Source organism: Seriola dumerili, unplaced genomic scaffold (genome assembly GCF_002260705.1).
Source record: "Seriola dumerili isolate Sdu_G_001 unplaced genomic scaffold, Sdu_1.0 BDQW01001821.1, whole genome shotgun sequence".
In the NCBI taxonomy this organism is placed as follows: Eukaryota; Metazoa; Chordata; class Actinopteri; order Carangiformes; family Carangidae; genus Seriola; species Seriola dumerili.
Genome location: NW_019176076.1, coordinates 519,970 through 536,104, shown reverse-complemented (window position 1 = coordinate 536,104; position 16,135 = coordinate 519,970). Strand labels below are relative to the sequence as shown.

At 39.1% G+C, this 16,135-nt stretch overlaps 2 protein-coding genes and 4 non-coding genes across 6 annotated transcripts; 5 read left to right on the top strand and 1 right to left on the bottom strand.

Annotated features, from left to right (window-relative positions):
• Window positions 1–343: 343 nt before the first annotated feature.
• On the top strand, window positions 344–415 carry trnap-agg. Its single transcript has one exon. It is a non-coding gene; the product is annotated as a tRNA-Pro (tRNA).
• Window positions 416–1,606: 1,191 nt separating this feature from the next.
• Window positions 1,607–1,678, bottom strand: trnaw-cca. The gene has a single exon. It is a non-coding gene; the product is annotated as a tRNA-Trp (tRNA).
• A 364-nt stretch (window positions 1,679–2,042) lies between these two features.
• trnai-aau lies at window positions 2,043–2,116 on the top strand. The gene has a single exon. It is a non-coding gene; the product is annotated as a tRNA-Ile (tRNA).
• Window positions 2,117–2,341: 225 nt separating this feature from the next.
• trnag-ucc lies at window positions 2,342–2,413 on the top strand. The gene has a single exon. It is a non-coding gene; the product is annotated as a tRNA-Gly (tRNA).
• A 2,283-nt stretch (window positions 2,414–4,696) lies between these two features.
• Window positions 4,697–10,533, top strand: kncn (kinocilin). Its single transcript, XM_022768745.1, has 5 exons — window positions 4,697–4,963; window positions 7,106–7,174; window positions 7,362–7,433; window positions 8,874–8,967; window positions 10,297–10,533. The coding sequence occupies exons 1-5, from the start codon at window positions 4,816–4,818 to the stop codon at window positions 10,370–10,372; spliced, it is 459 nt and encodes a 152-aa protein (XP_022624466.1). The 5' UTR covers window positions 4,697–4,815; the 3' UTR covers window positions 10,373–10,533.
• Window positions 10,534–11,496: 963 nt separating this feature from the next.
• On the top strand, window positions 11,497–15,483 carry LOC111238997. The gene is made up of 2 exons (XM_022768752.1): window positions 11,497–11,811; window positions 12,790–15,483. The coding sequence occupies exon 2, from the start codon at window positions 12,924–12,926 to the stop codon at window positions 13,542–13,544; it is 621 nt and encodes a 206-aa protein (XP_022624473.1). The 5' UTR covers window positions 11,497–11,811; window positions 12,790–12,923; the 3' UTR covers window positions 13,545–15,483.
• Window positions 15,484–16,135: the final 652 nt, after the last annotated feature.

Below are 16,135 nucleotides of genomic sequence, written 5' to 3'. Positions count from 1 at the left end.
GATAAACTCTAAAGTTCATTTTACCAACTACTGGCAAGACTTCAAAAACCTTTAGGACTGAAAAGGAGTACTTAATAAAAAACGACCCTAGTTCATTTAATAGCTTTCTGGTGGCAACAACTGTACATCGTACTACTAGTTCGTAAATTAGAAATATTTTGGGCCTTTGTGAAAAAAAGTTTTTGTTATTTGTCGTCATTTTGTTATAATGTAGGGTTTATATACAGTGAGTCCACATTACTACGGAATTTAGTTAAGTATAGTTTAAATCATCAACTTAAATTGATTTAATTTTCTAGCATTTAGGAATTTTCTGAAGTCCTACAACTTGGATGTAACAGTTGGCTCGTTGGTCTAGGGGTATGATTCTCGCTTAGGGTGCGAGAGGTCCCGGGTTCAAATCCCGGACGAGCCCTTCTTTTTTTCAACAATTCGCAACAATCTCCCATTTTAATCTTACTTGTGTCTGTCCCGAAGTGTTTAGAGTGAGTAGTCGCTCAACGATGTCCCGCAGGTCAATGATATATGATTGGGTCAATGTGAGTCATTGCACTTTCCTCTTCCAGTGTCACTTGCCAGTGCAAGTAAGCTTTGTTTTTTTTAAAAGGAATGTGAAGTACAGCTAACCGAGGGTAGTGCATTTCTGCAAAATAGAACAGAACATCATCATGGGAAAAATATGGAAAGGATATACATCAAAATACATAGATCAGTTACTGACAGAGAAATCATATCTGTTTTTATTTTGTTTATTTTATTGTATATACTGATATGTAAATTTGATAATCCAAAATTTCACTGCATTAAAAAATAATTATCTTAATAATTAGGTGGGATTGCTGTAAAAGCAATCTTACTTATTTGGCTGAAATATACTAGTAAAGATACTTGTAAATTAGTCAATTTTCATACTTTTGTCTACAGCATTAAATTCATTTTAAATAGATGATCGATCAATCCTTTATCTTTTTCATAGATAGAGTAGTTTGACCTAAAGGCCTTGGTGTTCATGTCCCAGGAACACACGAACCGCGACGTCTTTAAACCTCACCTCAACTGGTTGCACATGCCAACAACCTCATTTGCGGCAAACTGCCGTAAGACCGGTGTGTGTCGCAACATCTGCAGCCACAACAGTTGTGGTACATTCACAACGCTTAGAATGTTTGAAACATTTTAAAGGCATGCTTTCACTTCAAGGAAAACTTTTCAAAATCTTTCCAGGATTCCTGTTAACAGTTGGAGTTGTGTGCAGCCACCTCATTTGAAACTGATGGGGATTTCCTGCATAACTTAATAAAGGTAAGTGAAATTAATTTTAAGTAATAGTGTTTCTCAATACTGTATTGTGAAGAGTTGCCTAAAACGTCATGGTTTGCCCTGCAATGCAAAGTTTATTTTCTTTAGCAAAATTTCGTGTTTCCATAGGGATGCCAGAACCCACCTCAGGCTAGTACCGCACCTTATGGTCAACGACAACCAGCAAGAAATGGTAAGTTATTGTCATGACTGCACCACATACCTGTACGGATTGGCTGAACACAGGGCCCTCTGGAGGCAAGCAAGCTAACTTCCCAGCAAAAGCCTTCTTGATTTGCAAAAGTATTGACCCCGACGTGATTTGAACACGCAACCTTCTGATCTGGAGTCAGACGCGCTACCGTTGCGCCACGAGGTCTTAGTCGCCATAGAGGATAAATGGGCATCATAAAGACAATCCACAATCAAAGTTGCCCCTTTTAATTTTACTTTCCATCTTCGAAATTAAAGTACCATTATCAGAAGACAACGAAACACAATAAGAATTACAACGGAAGATTAGCGTTATATGCATTAGAAGTATCAATTGAAAAAGTGGAGGGGTCACTAAGTAGATACACAAATGTTTAATTATATAATGTATTTATACATAAATTGTATTATGAGGAGGTCCGTATCTGTAGCGTCGTATTTGTCGTGTCATGGTGACTCATCTTAATACTAGTCAGGATACCTCTTTATGCAGTGAAATACTGAAATATGACTGTGAATTAGTCATGTCGGGCCGGTTAGCTCAGTTGGTTAGAGCGTGGTGCTAATAACGCCAAGGTCGCGGGTTCGATCCCCGTACGGGCCAACCTGTTTTTGTGCAAGTTAATACTAGATTCTCTCGCGGGTGTACCCGTTATGTGCAGACATTCACCAGAGTAACGTGATATCAATTGCAATGCCACAATATGCCTCAGCACATTTCCATACTGAATGTTACCGAACACAGCTTTTATGTACGGTGTAAACATGTGCTCCAGAGAAACACTAGGGAGATTTCTTGAATCAGGGTCTTCTCAGTCAAAAATAGAAAGCGTTGGTGGTATAGTGGTTAGCATAGCTGCCTTCCAAGCAGTTGACCCGGGTTCGATTCCCGGCCAACGCAGGATTTTGTTGTTTTTTATGTGAATAGCTATTTTAATGGTAAATAAATCATTCGTTCATTTTGATATCAATAAATCATTTACTAATGCCTTACAGATCAATTGAAACTTACTAACAGCAATTTTTTTGGTTGCCAGGTTGAGGAAAATCCTCCTCCTCCTTTGCTAGTACTTGAATTCATTAGAGACCCTGTCTGTAGATATCAACTCAAAGTCATTAACAAAGGGTACAATGGTTCTCACTTTCTATAAGTCATCTTCTATGCTGTTAGTAAGCCATTCATAAAGGCTAATGGATTTCTTAATTTGTAATAAACTAAACTAAACTAAATTCTTGTGTTCCAGCAGGGGAAAATAAGCCCCATGAATAATAATAATAAATAAAATAAATGTCTCAATATACATTTTCTTGAAAGATTGCTTGTGCTTCCAGTGACCTCAAAGACATTAGAATGAAGAGGTTCCTTTGTGTCATTCACTAACATTTGTGGTTATCACTTCACGTGTAATGAGCTTGTGCTCAGCCTCCCACACTGATAGCTCAAGGTGTGGTGATTGAGGGTAACCATTCATTTACTGTGTTCATTATGTGAACACTGGAGATAGTATGTCACTTCATTACAAGACAGCAAGTCTTGTGATAATTGAAAGCCCCTCTCATATTGTGTTCCCTCCCAGAGCACAAGGCCACAGATTTCTTTTTAGATTCCCAGAAATTCTCCAACACCTATTTTGTTTCACCATGATATCATTTCTCAACTCACATCGCCTATGCACTCACGCCTAAAGGGAGGTGTGGTCAACTTTCTGATAGACAGTACAGAGAACATATAATAACTTCAGAAAAAAAGACCACTTTAGAGTACCGGCTTTACAGTTCAGACTTTATTCCATTTAGTTATATGGGTGGATCCAGGAATTTTTTTTTATCATTTTCCTTTGCACCTTTAATACATACACCTTTAGTGTATGGATCTTGATTGTTTGTCATTGGCGGAGGTATGCGCTCTACTGAGTACCATTTTAGTTACTTTTGCTGTAAGTTCAAACATGGCAACTTTATTGATAATGCTTTGTTTGGATATATGGTTTGGACTTATTCTGATAGAATTACTCTCGCAACTTAGATAAAAAAAAAAACCAACTCAGCTTAGCATCCTGATAGAGGTATCTGCATGGTTTCTACCCTAAGTCAGGAAAGATGAAAAAGACTTATGGTACATTAAATTCATTTTTCAGATTTTTATTTTATTTATTTTTTGTTGTTTTTTTTAAGAGTTTGACCTCCTATAAATCTATCTGGCCTATAAAACCTATTTAAATAACAATCTCAGCAGGTAAAATCACTCTTTTTTCATGTGATCACACTCATACAAATAACCTTTGGGTTATGTGTTAACTTTGCTTCATTTTCAATGGTCACAAACCACAAACAAAGACTACCATAACATAAGCATCAGCTGCATATGTGACACACACACAAACACACACACACACAAACACACACACACACACACACACACACACACACACACACACACACACACACACACACACACACACACACACACACACTCCATATTGACAGCACTGATTAATAATATATCCAGACATGTGGCTTTAGAGAAAGATGGAAGGAGTTTACTTGTTGATCAGGAAATATGTCACTGTTTCTCCTCTACCCAGTAAGTTCATTTGTTATCCTATTCACCGGTGTTAATCCTGCTTACCCTCTTTTTCCCTCTGTTGCCATGGATATGCTATTCCTATGGCAACGGCAGGCCTTTGTGGATGGCCTCGGGCCCCCACCGTAGAGGACTCTCTGAACCTTTCATTATACATTCCCTTCAAGCTTGCAGACAAATCACACAAGTAGCACATACTCTAACTCTGTCTCTCTAACGTCCCCCCCCCCCCTTACTTTCAAGTCTCTGATGCACCACACGTGTCCAAGACAGCGGCATTAGCACAGCTGTTTATTGTTTTAGTGTTCAATTTTTTGTAAATTACACTCTTGACACTCACTGATACTGGATGCCAGTGCTGGTAGGAAGAGGGCTGTGATCAGATTTGTAGCATGCGTATCGTTGTCATAAGAGTCAGCGCCCCAAGCTTTCTAATTTTCGGTGGCAATGGGAACCAGAGCTCCATCTTTAAAGATGCATGAGACGTCTTGAGCAGAGAATAGAGATGGAGGCTCAGCCAGAGAAAGTGTTTCTGTGTCAGACAGACTCAAACAAGGGAGGGGCGAGGCTCATGTAGATGGCAGTATTTGTCGGTGGCAGTGAGGGCCCAAGTCGAACAGAATATAGTGTCAGGACTGGTCACTGTTTGAGTGTGTGTGTGTGTGTGTGTGTGTGTGTGTGTGTATGTGTGGGGCAGGTGGGGGGTCTCGACCTGCTGAATGAACCCCATCAGTGTCGGGGAGTACCATGGGCTACGTGTGGGCTCGGCCCTGCTCAGCATTGTGGCGGGCTGCATCATCATTGGGGTGTCCAGGGAGTGTGATGCTGATGCTGTAGGAGGTATCTTCCTGGGAGCAGGGGGCCTCGGTGAGTGTGTGTGTGTGTGTAAAACTCTTTTTATGGAAAAGACTGACCATTCGTTTAAAGATTTTTACACTGCTAAAGTTGCTGATGTTCTTGCTTTTTACTTTTTTACTCTTGTAGTGTTTTTAACTGAATATTGATGGAATATTTGATTGTGTGTTAGTGGATTAACCATAATGTTCTGACTGGAGCCCTGGAGACCCTGGGTCCTCTCTAACAGCTTAGAAAACATACTAGCATTGTCTTATCCCTCCCTCAGTGACTTTCACAAGTTTTATGAGAATTGCATATATACAAGATTTTGAACTGATGACATGTTTCAGGAGGCTGCTACAGAAAGTGTCAGATTACTTTTGTTTGAAGTCTCAGAGACCCAAGCTGTGAACCACGGTTAAATGCAATGTATTTTCATATGCTCAATACCTGTGATTGGTGTTGACTGTACTTTTTACACAGAAATACCCCCTTAGTAAATTTGAATACATCTTGTTCATAAGAGGTCAAACAGGGAGTTACGTCTCTTTGGGTAATAACTGCCCCCAAATATTAAGTTATGTCACAATGTAGGACAACATATTGTCCATTTCTTTGTGAATGAGATTTTGAACAACAAAAGGAATAGATTATTTTCAAGCAAAGCCCATGTAACACACAAAGCATGACATATTTTCTCATTTGTTTGATTACAAGGCTTCATGTTTATTTCCTTATTTTGTCACCTTTATCAAATTTGTAAGTGGCAAAAGAAAACTTGACTAGTGAAATACTTTTCTATATTTGGGCTTTAATAAGGTCAGAAGAAAACTGTATATTTGAAGAAAAATATGATTGATCTTGCAATTATTATTATTATATACACATATATAGCACCAGGATCTGTAGGACCCCGTACAATGAGGGAGTGAAGATGTGCCAATAACACACAAACGTTAAAAAAAATCTTAAAGTGCTGTCTGGTTAAAGGAGGACACACTCGTCCAACATGCAAACTGATTAATATTTTGTTTGAAAAAAATGTCAGAAACAAAGATCTGTGGTCTGTGACATTTTCCATCCACTGTTCGTGAAAAACACACCATGCCATCATCTGATACAACAGTGTAACTGGAACCAACTGATAGCCAGGGGACTTGCACTGCCAAGATAAAGGAGTGCCTTAGCAGCTTTCCTGGAGAGAAAGAGCAAAGGACAAGGCTTTTGATCTGAGGAAGACAACATCAATATGCATAATTAATGTGAAATATTCTCACTGATGATTTGATCAGCATTCAATAATTAATTTATCTTTCTAGTGTGCACAAGACTTTGGCAAATCAAAACTGTGCACAGCAGTTTGACAGAGACGTTGACTCTGGCAGCTCTTGTGCAGCTAAGTAGCATCTAATTATGTGTTTTGGGGCTTATGTGCCATGATGCCTCCTCCAACACATAGGCTGACTAATGAGTATGAACAGAGTGTTCTCGACAGATTCTTTTCACTCCTTCTGCAGTTTCATGACATTTTAGGCACAGACATGCATCACAGCCACCCTCAGGACCTGCCAGGGTTTAATGCCAGCTCTTCTGGCTTATAAGGGAAATCAATAACTGTGTTGAATTGGAGAAGAGTGCCACTGAGAGGCACACAAGCCCTGCGGTTCAGATATTGGAGTTGAACAGAAAGAAACATCTCACACTGTATCTGGTACACTAAAACTAATCTGAAGGCTACGTCAAGACAGTTACAGTTTGGGAATAGACATTTCATCAAGCAATCTTATTGTTGGTTGTGATGTCTACAAGTATGGGGATTCATATGAAAAAGGGTTTTTTTCACCCCCTGGTGTGGCTCACAGGCATTGATAGCAGTCAGAGTTTGTATTTCAAACACTTGAACTTAGAATCTGCAACTGACTAGATATATACTTTTATATTACAGTGACATTTGATTTCCCCTAATAATGAGATTTTTCTCACAGCATGCAGTACACAATATTTTCAGTTTATTATAGTGCCAAAAATAAATTTGATCGATTATTAGTTCTTTGGAATTGAAGATTGTGACACACTACTAAGCATTTATTTCACCGATAATGATGAGGGCACTATAATAAAACCAGTATTACTTTATCATTTTTCAAATTAATCATGGATTCTGCTTTCAAGGCCTGCTCATATCGATATATCCCTTCATAAAAGCCTGGCTGAACATCAACCATATTCTTCCATCCTTTGGTAAGTTGTTTGATATCCTTATTCATTATTTGAAAATTCAATTTAAAGACTTACAACATAAACATCTTATTGCTCAGTCACATGAGCCATGGTAAAAATGGCAGCCTGAATTTGTTCGATACATTAATTAAGAATAATTGTTCTGTCAATGAAACATTTTGGCTCAGAATATATCTTAAATTCTCAGGAAACTTCAGAGTGCACCCAACGGCTGCCAATCCCGCTCCTGAACAACCAATTGAAATGCTAAGACGAGAAGGTGAGTGTGAGCGTCTGTGCCAGCCTTTCCCTAAACCAAAAAGCCACTAATCAATACAGCTACCACGTAACATTCAAAGAGATTGGGGTTCAGGTACTTGACACTGAACCATTGAGTCTTTGTCCAATATTCGTTGATAACAAATATGACACTTGTTTCTATACAGGAGAGCTAATAGTTAAGAGCAGTGAGAGAGATGTTGTGTCTAGGTGGTTACTGCAGAGCATCAGACATCTCCTTAATATCTCATGGGGTGCAGTTGAATTGTAAAAAAAAGTAGTAAAAAAGTCTCAAAGGAAGACTTAAATATTTCGGCTCTTGTGAAAAGAAAAAGTAGGCAGATAAATTAAGATAAATTAATATGCATATTCAAATAAAAAACTGAAAGTCAATCATTCTTTATCTATAATAGTAATATAGAGGTCATTTGTAGGTGTACATGGTTTAAAAAAAATAATAACTACCAATATTATCAACTCAAATCTTGTTAAAGGAGCTATTTGTAAATTTTTCTATTGCTACATAGCCAACCTTAGCATTGACAGCTGAAGAAACAAAGAAAGTTCAGCAACAAACTTCATTCTTTTCCTCAATCGTGTCCCCAGTGGTTGAAAGTGACGCAAATGTGAACTCTTGTTTTGCTTCTATTTCTATCACTTCTTCTGATGTTAACATGCTAACCAGCTAACTCGAGCCCAGTCGGCCCATCTCGTCACTCTGCGATACTGAATCACTGTAGTATCCAGGCTGCCCTGAAGAGGTCGTGCTGGTCAGAGGGCTTATTCTAACCTCTTGTATAGTAAATGCAACAATGGCTGAAGTTCTTGGCAGTAAGTAAAAGGCTGTTAATGCTGACGTTGGCTATGTAGCAAAAGCAAAACTTACAAATAGCTACTTTAAAATTCCTGTTAGAATTCACTGGGAGGATAGAAGAAATTGCGGTGGATTTGCTGGTTTCTGCACAAGCTGAAGCTAAACTGCATTGGTGCCTTGAATTTGTAAGAAGAAGCAGTTGAAGTAGTATGAAGAGATGGGGAAAAAATGGGAAAAGGATTTGTAGCCTAATTCTGATTGGTTGGTTTGTAGCCACGTTCTGATTGGTTTGTTTGTAGCCGCGCTCTCATTGGATGAAGGACAGTTTCTGAGCATTTTGAATTTTGAATGGAATTTTTAGCTGAACGTATGAATGAGTAGAAGGGATTGAAAAACGCATGAGAAGTTGTGGAAAACTGTAAATTTTGAAAATGTTTATACAGCTTGTAATCAGCTCTAGATAATGGACAAGCCAAGAATGTGTGTGCCCTTTTTCCTTGAGACTTTTTGCCTCTACTGCCAGCCGTCATAGTGTGATACAGCTCTCAGATTTCCACAGACTGATGAAACATGCAATGTTATACCAACTGTTGCTGTGTGTTTATCTGTTCTCTTGTGGTCTTGCAGGGACTCAAAGTCAACAAAATCTGGAACGCTCTAAAAGTCGAATGGGAACCTTTGTGGAGGGCGGACCGATGGCAGAGACCAACCCAGATGAGGGGTATGAGATTGAAACTACTCTTGCAAATCATGTTCTTATTAAGTTGTGAATTAGTGATTTACATACAAGAGTAAGAAGTGGTGAGAGATACATATAGTACAGAAAATTTAAAGGTGAGCAGGATGGGGAGATTGTTCGTGGTACAACACAGCTGACACCAGAGTATTGTCTTCACATCCCATTTGAAGTCACAACCACAGTCTTTTTCTAACCTTAAGGATCATATGTGTGTATGTAGTATGTTCATTAACCACATTTTATGCCACATTATAAAAGTGAATGCGATCATAAAATATGATGATGTGCCAAAAACGCACTTTACTTTCACAAGATTGAGCTTTACACTGATTCATGGACGAAATGATTTATCACTTAATATAAAGGACATGTTACATTTACTTTCATTACATTTCACTGTAATGAAAAAAAGAATTTTCTTTCCAATCTCATCTCAGCATTTCTGTATCTGCTGCACTCTTATTTTATAGCTGATATGAGGACAAGTATATAGTTCACTTTTTATTGTTGAAAGTTAGAGACATTTTTTTTATCATAGCAAAATTGTCAGTAGAATAGCCAACAAAACACCTTACATAAGAGCACGTGTTTTTTTGTTGCCTGCCCAAGCCATTTAGAGGAAAAAAGAGGGACTTTCAAAAGTGATCATTACAAGGTATCACCTTCTTTTCATAGTCAATCACTTTGCATGCTGTTGCTATAGTAACCCAGATACTGGACAGATTTCAGTCATGTCAGATTAGATCATTCATCAGCCAGGCACGCCATGTGTTGACTGGTATGACACCAAACATACATACATATGTACACTGGACTTATAACTAAGACTTTTCACAAATGTTTGAGTGACATTTGTTGTAAGAAAATCTTTTTTAATGCTTAATGTTTTAAACGAAAGAAAAATACATTTTCTTATTTATATCTTTATAATCATGGGGAATAATCCAAATCATTACATTTGTGGAATAAATGTAAAATGTTCTAGACAGTGTCTATTACAGATTTCTAGCGTTTAAAACCTGAATATACTTGAAAATAGCCACTGAGATTTATTGCATTTTAGTATAGGTCAGGCTTTAGACAGTAAAGCCTGTCTAAAGCCTAAATTGTCCAGACTTGCCAGATAATGCATTAATATGCTGTTTATGGTAGTTCAGTCATTTTATAGCTCTGTAAAATGATTGATTCAGAGTTAATAAAATTTTACTCAGCATCAAATTTTGGATTACTCAGGGGGAATAAAGAAATATAAGTTGTCTCGAATGGAAGGAAGTATATTATTTATATGACTCATGCTTTGGTCTGTTTCAGGACGTCTTCAGACATGCCAGACATCTTATCGAGACGGAAACAAAAGCAGTCACCTTCTGATCAAGACCTGCCTTGATGTCATCACATATTATTGAACTTCCCCGCTAATCTTCTCCATTAGGTTTCTTTCAAATGTGAAACAAAATGTTGATTTAAATCTTTCTAATTAATTGTTTTCCTGTTGGATTGTTGTATCAGCTGTCCTGTTTGTTGAGATCAGCTCATGATATTGTACCTGTGTGGAATCATAAACATATTCGAAAATTAAATTGTGATTGTTTGTCATGAGCAAACCAATGCACATGTACAGACACACACAGACACAGACACACACACACACACACACACACACACACACACACACACACAAGTAGCTACATTCGTTCCGTGCACACAGTGAACTGTACAAACTTAATACATTGATATTCAGGACAGCACTGGCAGAATGGCTGCTGTGCTCTGACAAAAAGTGTGACATGCTGTGAGGCTGAATAATACCGGGCCGTGTTGATGGGTCTCAGCAACAGGAGCCCAAGGAGTCTGCAGTGCTTTGATGACAACCAGCAGTTTGATTGTCAGGCCTCAAATCACAATGCCTTGCCACAATCCCTCTGTGTCTGCATGAAGTTAAACCCTGGAGGGACACACACTGAATGTTTGATTGAACAACATCCAGAATGGGTTGAAGTGGTTGACAATTGAGACATGTGAGTATATATTTTTACAAAAAATCACCTGCATGAAAACCAGAAGGTATGTACAATTTTACAATTCTTTAAGCACCCAGCCATACACACTAATCTATCCCAGCATGCACTGGTCAAAAGCTGTGAAGCACCCTGGACCTCACCTTGAAAGCAGTACTTGGAACATTTAAAGGTTCAGTTCACCCAAATCACAAAAAAAGAAAATCATTCAGTAACCTCTAGTTCTGTCCACACACACACACACACACACACACACACCAAGTTGAACAGTGGTAAAGGATGGATCAGTGGGGAGGATGCAGGAGAGTCACATCCAGAGGTGAGGATTACAGAGGAAGGAGGATGAGCTGCGTGGCTGATCAAATATGAAATAATGAAATACGACGATTTCACACCGAGCGCCGGATGCTTCGCGTACATTAGCCCCCCCCCCCCCCCCCCCCCATTTCCGTTGCAGGATGACCTGTCAGGTGCTACGTGCGTCTCGATCCACACCAGGAGCAGCGTTGCGTCCGTGTGTCAACTCAGAAGAAATGCCATCTCACCTAAGTGATCTTCTCTCTCCTACCGGATTTTATATTCCTCAGCAGATTTCCTTGCCTTGTGATTCCGTGACCGCTGATTGAATGGCTGTCATGACTTGTGCCCTCAGGATTGTAAAGCCACGACAGCAGGATGAAAATCCCTCCTTTGGTGCTTATGCGTCCTTTCAACCTCTCAGCAATTACACCCTGTAATTAGACAGAGAATCGCGTTGAAAATCCACTGATGAAACAATGGAAAGACCTTCAACATATCGACTCAAAGGGTAAGATGCTTTTACGGTTTGGTTTTACAGGAATGCAACACATCTGTGCATTTGAATGTGTTCTGAGCAAACCCCAGTTCATACTCAAACGTTGTGTTTGTAGTATAGCTAGGATCATGGATTTACTGACATACACATTAATAGAAAAAAATTAATTTTCTTCACACAATCTCTCTTCATTTGCACTGCAACATCTTGAATGGGTGCATGCTGTACTGAAAGGGCTGGTTTGATTGCAAATAATAATAATGAATAATCAAGTGCTATTCCCTAGCCTAGCTGGCATGAATGAAGCAGCTGCAGTGGCACTGCACATATTTTAAAAATAAATAGGCATTCATGTTAATTTTCAACAAATGGTGCTGCAAGAGTCACAGGGTGCATGCATCTAATTTTACACTGAAGCTTAGTTATCATGTAATTTTGCTTTATTATGTTACAATGTAAACAATAGAATTCCCCATGAATGTTCCGAGCAGTAACCTGTTGTGCTGTTGTTGTTCCTATACTTGTCTTTCTTGTTTTTTGTCTGCCATAGGTACAGTGGGTGCTCTGTACTTTTCTGATTATATATATTTATATGTATTTATGAAGTTTATTTTTAAATTCTAACATTCAGCAATGGTTTCGGATCATGTTGGACAGGCTTCAGGTTTCACCAGTGTAGACAATAGACATACCTACCTGTAGTTCATCAGATATTTATCATAATATGTAAGCTCTCAACCTCTCCAGATATTTGTAATTTAGAGGAGTAGCAGAGCAGAGTGATGAATATTCAGAGCTTGTTGATGGATTACACAGACTCTCCCTGGGAGGACACTGCACTATACCCACAGTGATCATTAGATAGCTGTCCAGTGATACTAGTGTACAGAAGAGCAGTATAATGAGCACTCTTATCAGAGGCACAGTTTTTTCTTTTCAATGTGTGTTTCCAAAGAAACTCTAATATCTGTAATGTGTTGTCATTTACAGACAAAGATGTTTCCATACTGTGAGTCGGACACAGTTCATTTAAACATTACCATGGGGAGGAGTTCGGACTGAAACACAGGGAGATATAATAACACTGAGGAAAAGAGAGAGAGCGAGAGCCTGGAGGTGAAGACATGGTCATCACTGATAGAAACAGCAGCACCCCTGTACCTAAAAAGGAGCCCCAGAAGAAGAAGAGGGGGAAGTCTCGCCCTCATGGCCTTCCCTCTCCGGCACTCTGCTGTGCATGTGGCCTATGCATCATGCTGGCTGGACTCAACATCACTCTGGTGGGAGCATTCGCTTTCAGCACACTGGTGCCTTCTGCCAACCCGCCAATCATCATTGGACCTATCCTACTGCTGGTGGCCTTTTCCTTTTTTGGGGCCTGTTGCGTCTGCAGCCGCCTCCCCCCTCCCCACAGCTCACGTAGGTCTAAGGTGGGCGGCAGGGGCATGGGGTTGATGGGACACGGTGGGCTTACTGGTGGGGCAGCATTTGAAATTGAGACCAGTGAGCACACCCTGCAGGATACTACAGCTGTGCAGCTAAGCCCCACATCCTCTCCTGGATCATCCCGGGCGTCCAGCCCAGAAAAAGAGGCTCCTGATGCGGCCCTACCAGGTTCCTGCAAGCTCTTCACCATGGAGACCAATGGTCCTTCTTCTGTTTCTGCCACCGCAGTCTACTCAGCCTCCACGTCAACAGGAGGGGAGGTGAGGCTCAACCTGCCACGTGAAGAAGTGGTCACCTAGCAGAGCAGAAACTCTTCCAAGGCCGGAGTGCTGGCAGTGTAAATATCCTTCTGGGTCGAGGGCTTGCTGAGTGTGATTGTGTCCTCCAGTCTACGTAGTGCCATATTTCTGGTTGTGACAAGTTCTCAACAGTATGCTTTTGATTTCTCTTGCTGTGCAGCCAACTGGTAATTAGCATGCAAAATTAATGAAACATCCAAGTATTTGTGGATCGTAGGTTTTGGAATTCAAATTCCTACCTCTCTTGTGCTGTTTTCTTCCAGGTCTTTGTTTTTAACGTGGGGCATTATGCACAGTTTTCCTGTAGAAATCAAACAAAGTATGTGAAACCATAAATATTTTATTTTTCACTGTTACTCTGGTTAGTGGAAACCTCAACTGTGAGCAGTGGTTTGAGAGGGCTCTCCTAATAAATGTGATTGTTGATTTGTTCTGAAACTTTAAAGATTACATGTGAAAGGTCTGTAGTGAAAACCAGAGTTGAACTGTACAGGTACGTTTGTAGTGACATTTGGCATTTTGTATGCCATTCTCAGTGCTGAACTTGTTTTGGGGGCATAAAATATTATAGGTCACAGGGGTCCCAAAGCAATATTGTCTCACCTGAGATTAAGTTCTTGGCATTTACAGTTGTTTTCACAAGTAAGTGAGTACACACTATTTGTCTACAGCCAATACATTTGTAATGAACAATGGTGCATATAGAGAAGTGTGTTACAGTATATTTACATGTAACTGTGTACAATGTTGGCTTGAAGAAGCATTATTCTTGTAGTTTGACAAGTTTTGTCATCACACAAACATTAACTGTGAGTATTATGATTCTCACCACATTCTTGGTAGTTTCTGATTTCACATGTGCATTTTTATCCAAAGTACTCGCGACTCTAATCACAGTTTCTAGGTCACATTTTGAGCAATTCCTGTACAGTGTAATGCAGGTAAATTCATGATCCAGGTACATCCAGGTGTCATCTCGATGAGTTTGTCATCAAGAAATCGAATTTATATTGTGATTTGACACAAAAAGAGCATGCTGTCACATTGTTACACAAATGGGAGCATTCTCATTTTTTGTGTCGGATTTGACAAACTTTACCTTGATATATCAGCAGAAATCACCCTCCACTGGACCTATTGTACACAATATGGGAAAGCCACGACACAGTTTAGATATTCAGATTGCATAAAAAAAAAAAAAATTGTTCCCCATCACTGTGATGTCTTCTTGTCAGTTATAAACCTGACTGGTTAAAAAAAGACATTCAAACCCTGATTTCCTTTGAAAGGAAAGTTGCCTTAGACTGAGATATCAGGATCAAACTAATGAGGGCTATATAAAAGTGCACAATAGCAGTTTTCTTCAGAAAGCCTTTGTTTGGCTCTGGATTTCTATTCCATATTGTTAGGAAAGCCTCAACAGGTTTCTGTTTTTGTGGATATAAGAAATGCATGCAAATAGTTTATAAATGTTCCATCTCAGAAATTTATATGCGGTACCAGGAGAGTGAACTCCTGCATACAGACATACAGCCACTGGCCATTCATTATTTGTGACACAGCGCCCGAAAAGGACCAGTTTCTCTGTCAAAGCTCTCTCTCAAGCCAAATTGGAGTGCTGAGCTTAATTTTGCATGTTCAGAGAACTGAATCATGGGAATGCAAACACCCTGTTGTGAACTTTTGGTGTTATCTGTGTATTTTAATTTGTGTAGCACTTCTACAAAAATCTGGAAAAATGTAAAGGATAGAATATTTTTGTGAAGATTATAATTTTGTTTATTTTAAAAGTAACTGATCCAAATGTGAATACTTCAAAAGATATGAATAAAAAGCCTATTTCAGTAGAACATGAGGTTGCTCATTATGTATGTGTGGCATGACACCATGTACTTACTACATTGCATTTTGTGTCATCATGAAGTGAAATGAATAAAAATGTCCAGCTGGATTTGTTATATATTGAGATTTAAAGCAAGTTCAGTGTGATCTTGTAGGGGCATGATGCTCTCTACGCCCATTCACTCCAACAGGGAGTCTATAAAGATTCTGACAGAGCAGTTTGAAAACAACAAGACATAAAGTGTAAATGGTTTCCCAAATGACAAAGAAATGGTTGGCGATTTTATACTTGAGAATATCTTCATGCCATACCAGCTTCCTATACAACTGTGGAAAAACTCCTTCCAGTGTCGCTCTCGGGTTGCAACTAAACAGGCCTATGATTTTCCTTATTGCTTAATCTGCTGATTAGGCCTATATTCTTGATTAGGTGTTTGGTTTATTAAATGTCAGTGAAATAGTGAAAATGCCCATCACAGTTTCTCAGTTCTACAGTTTGCTAGATAGCAGTAAATCTTCACATATGAGAAGCAGGAACCAGCAAACATTTGCGTTTTCACATGACAAATGATTTTAACACTCAACCCAAAATTTATTTTTTGTGATTTGACTAACTGACTAATCAATTGATTGTTTCAACTATATTTAGATCCAATTTCCTGTTGAAATGTAAGATGGGCTGGTTGAAAGGCTGCCATGAAGAACAGAAAATATGGTCCCATCGCATCAAAATGGCCCTGAGTAAAGAA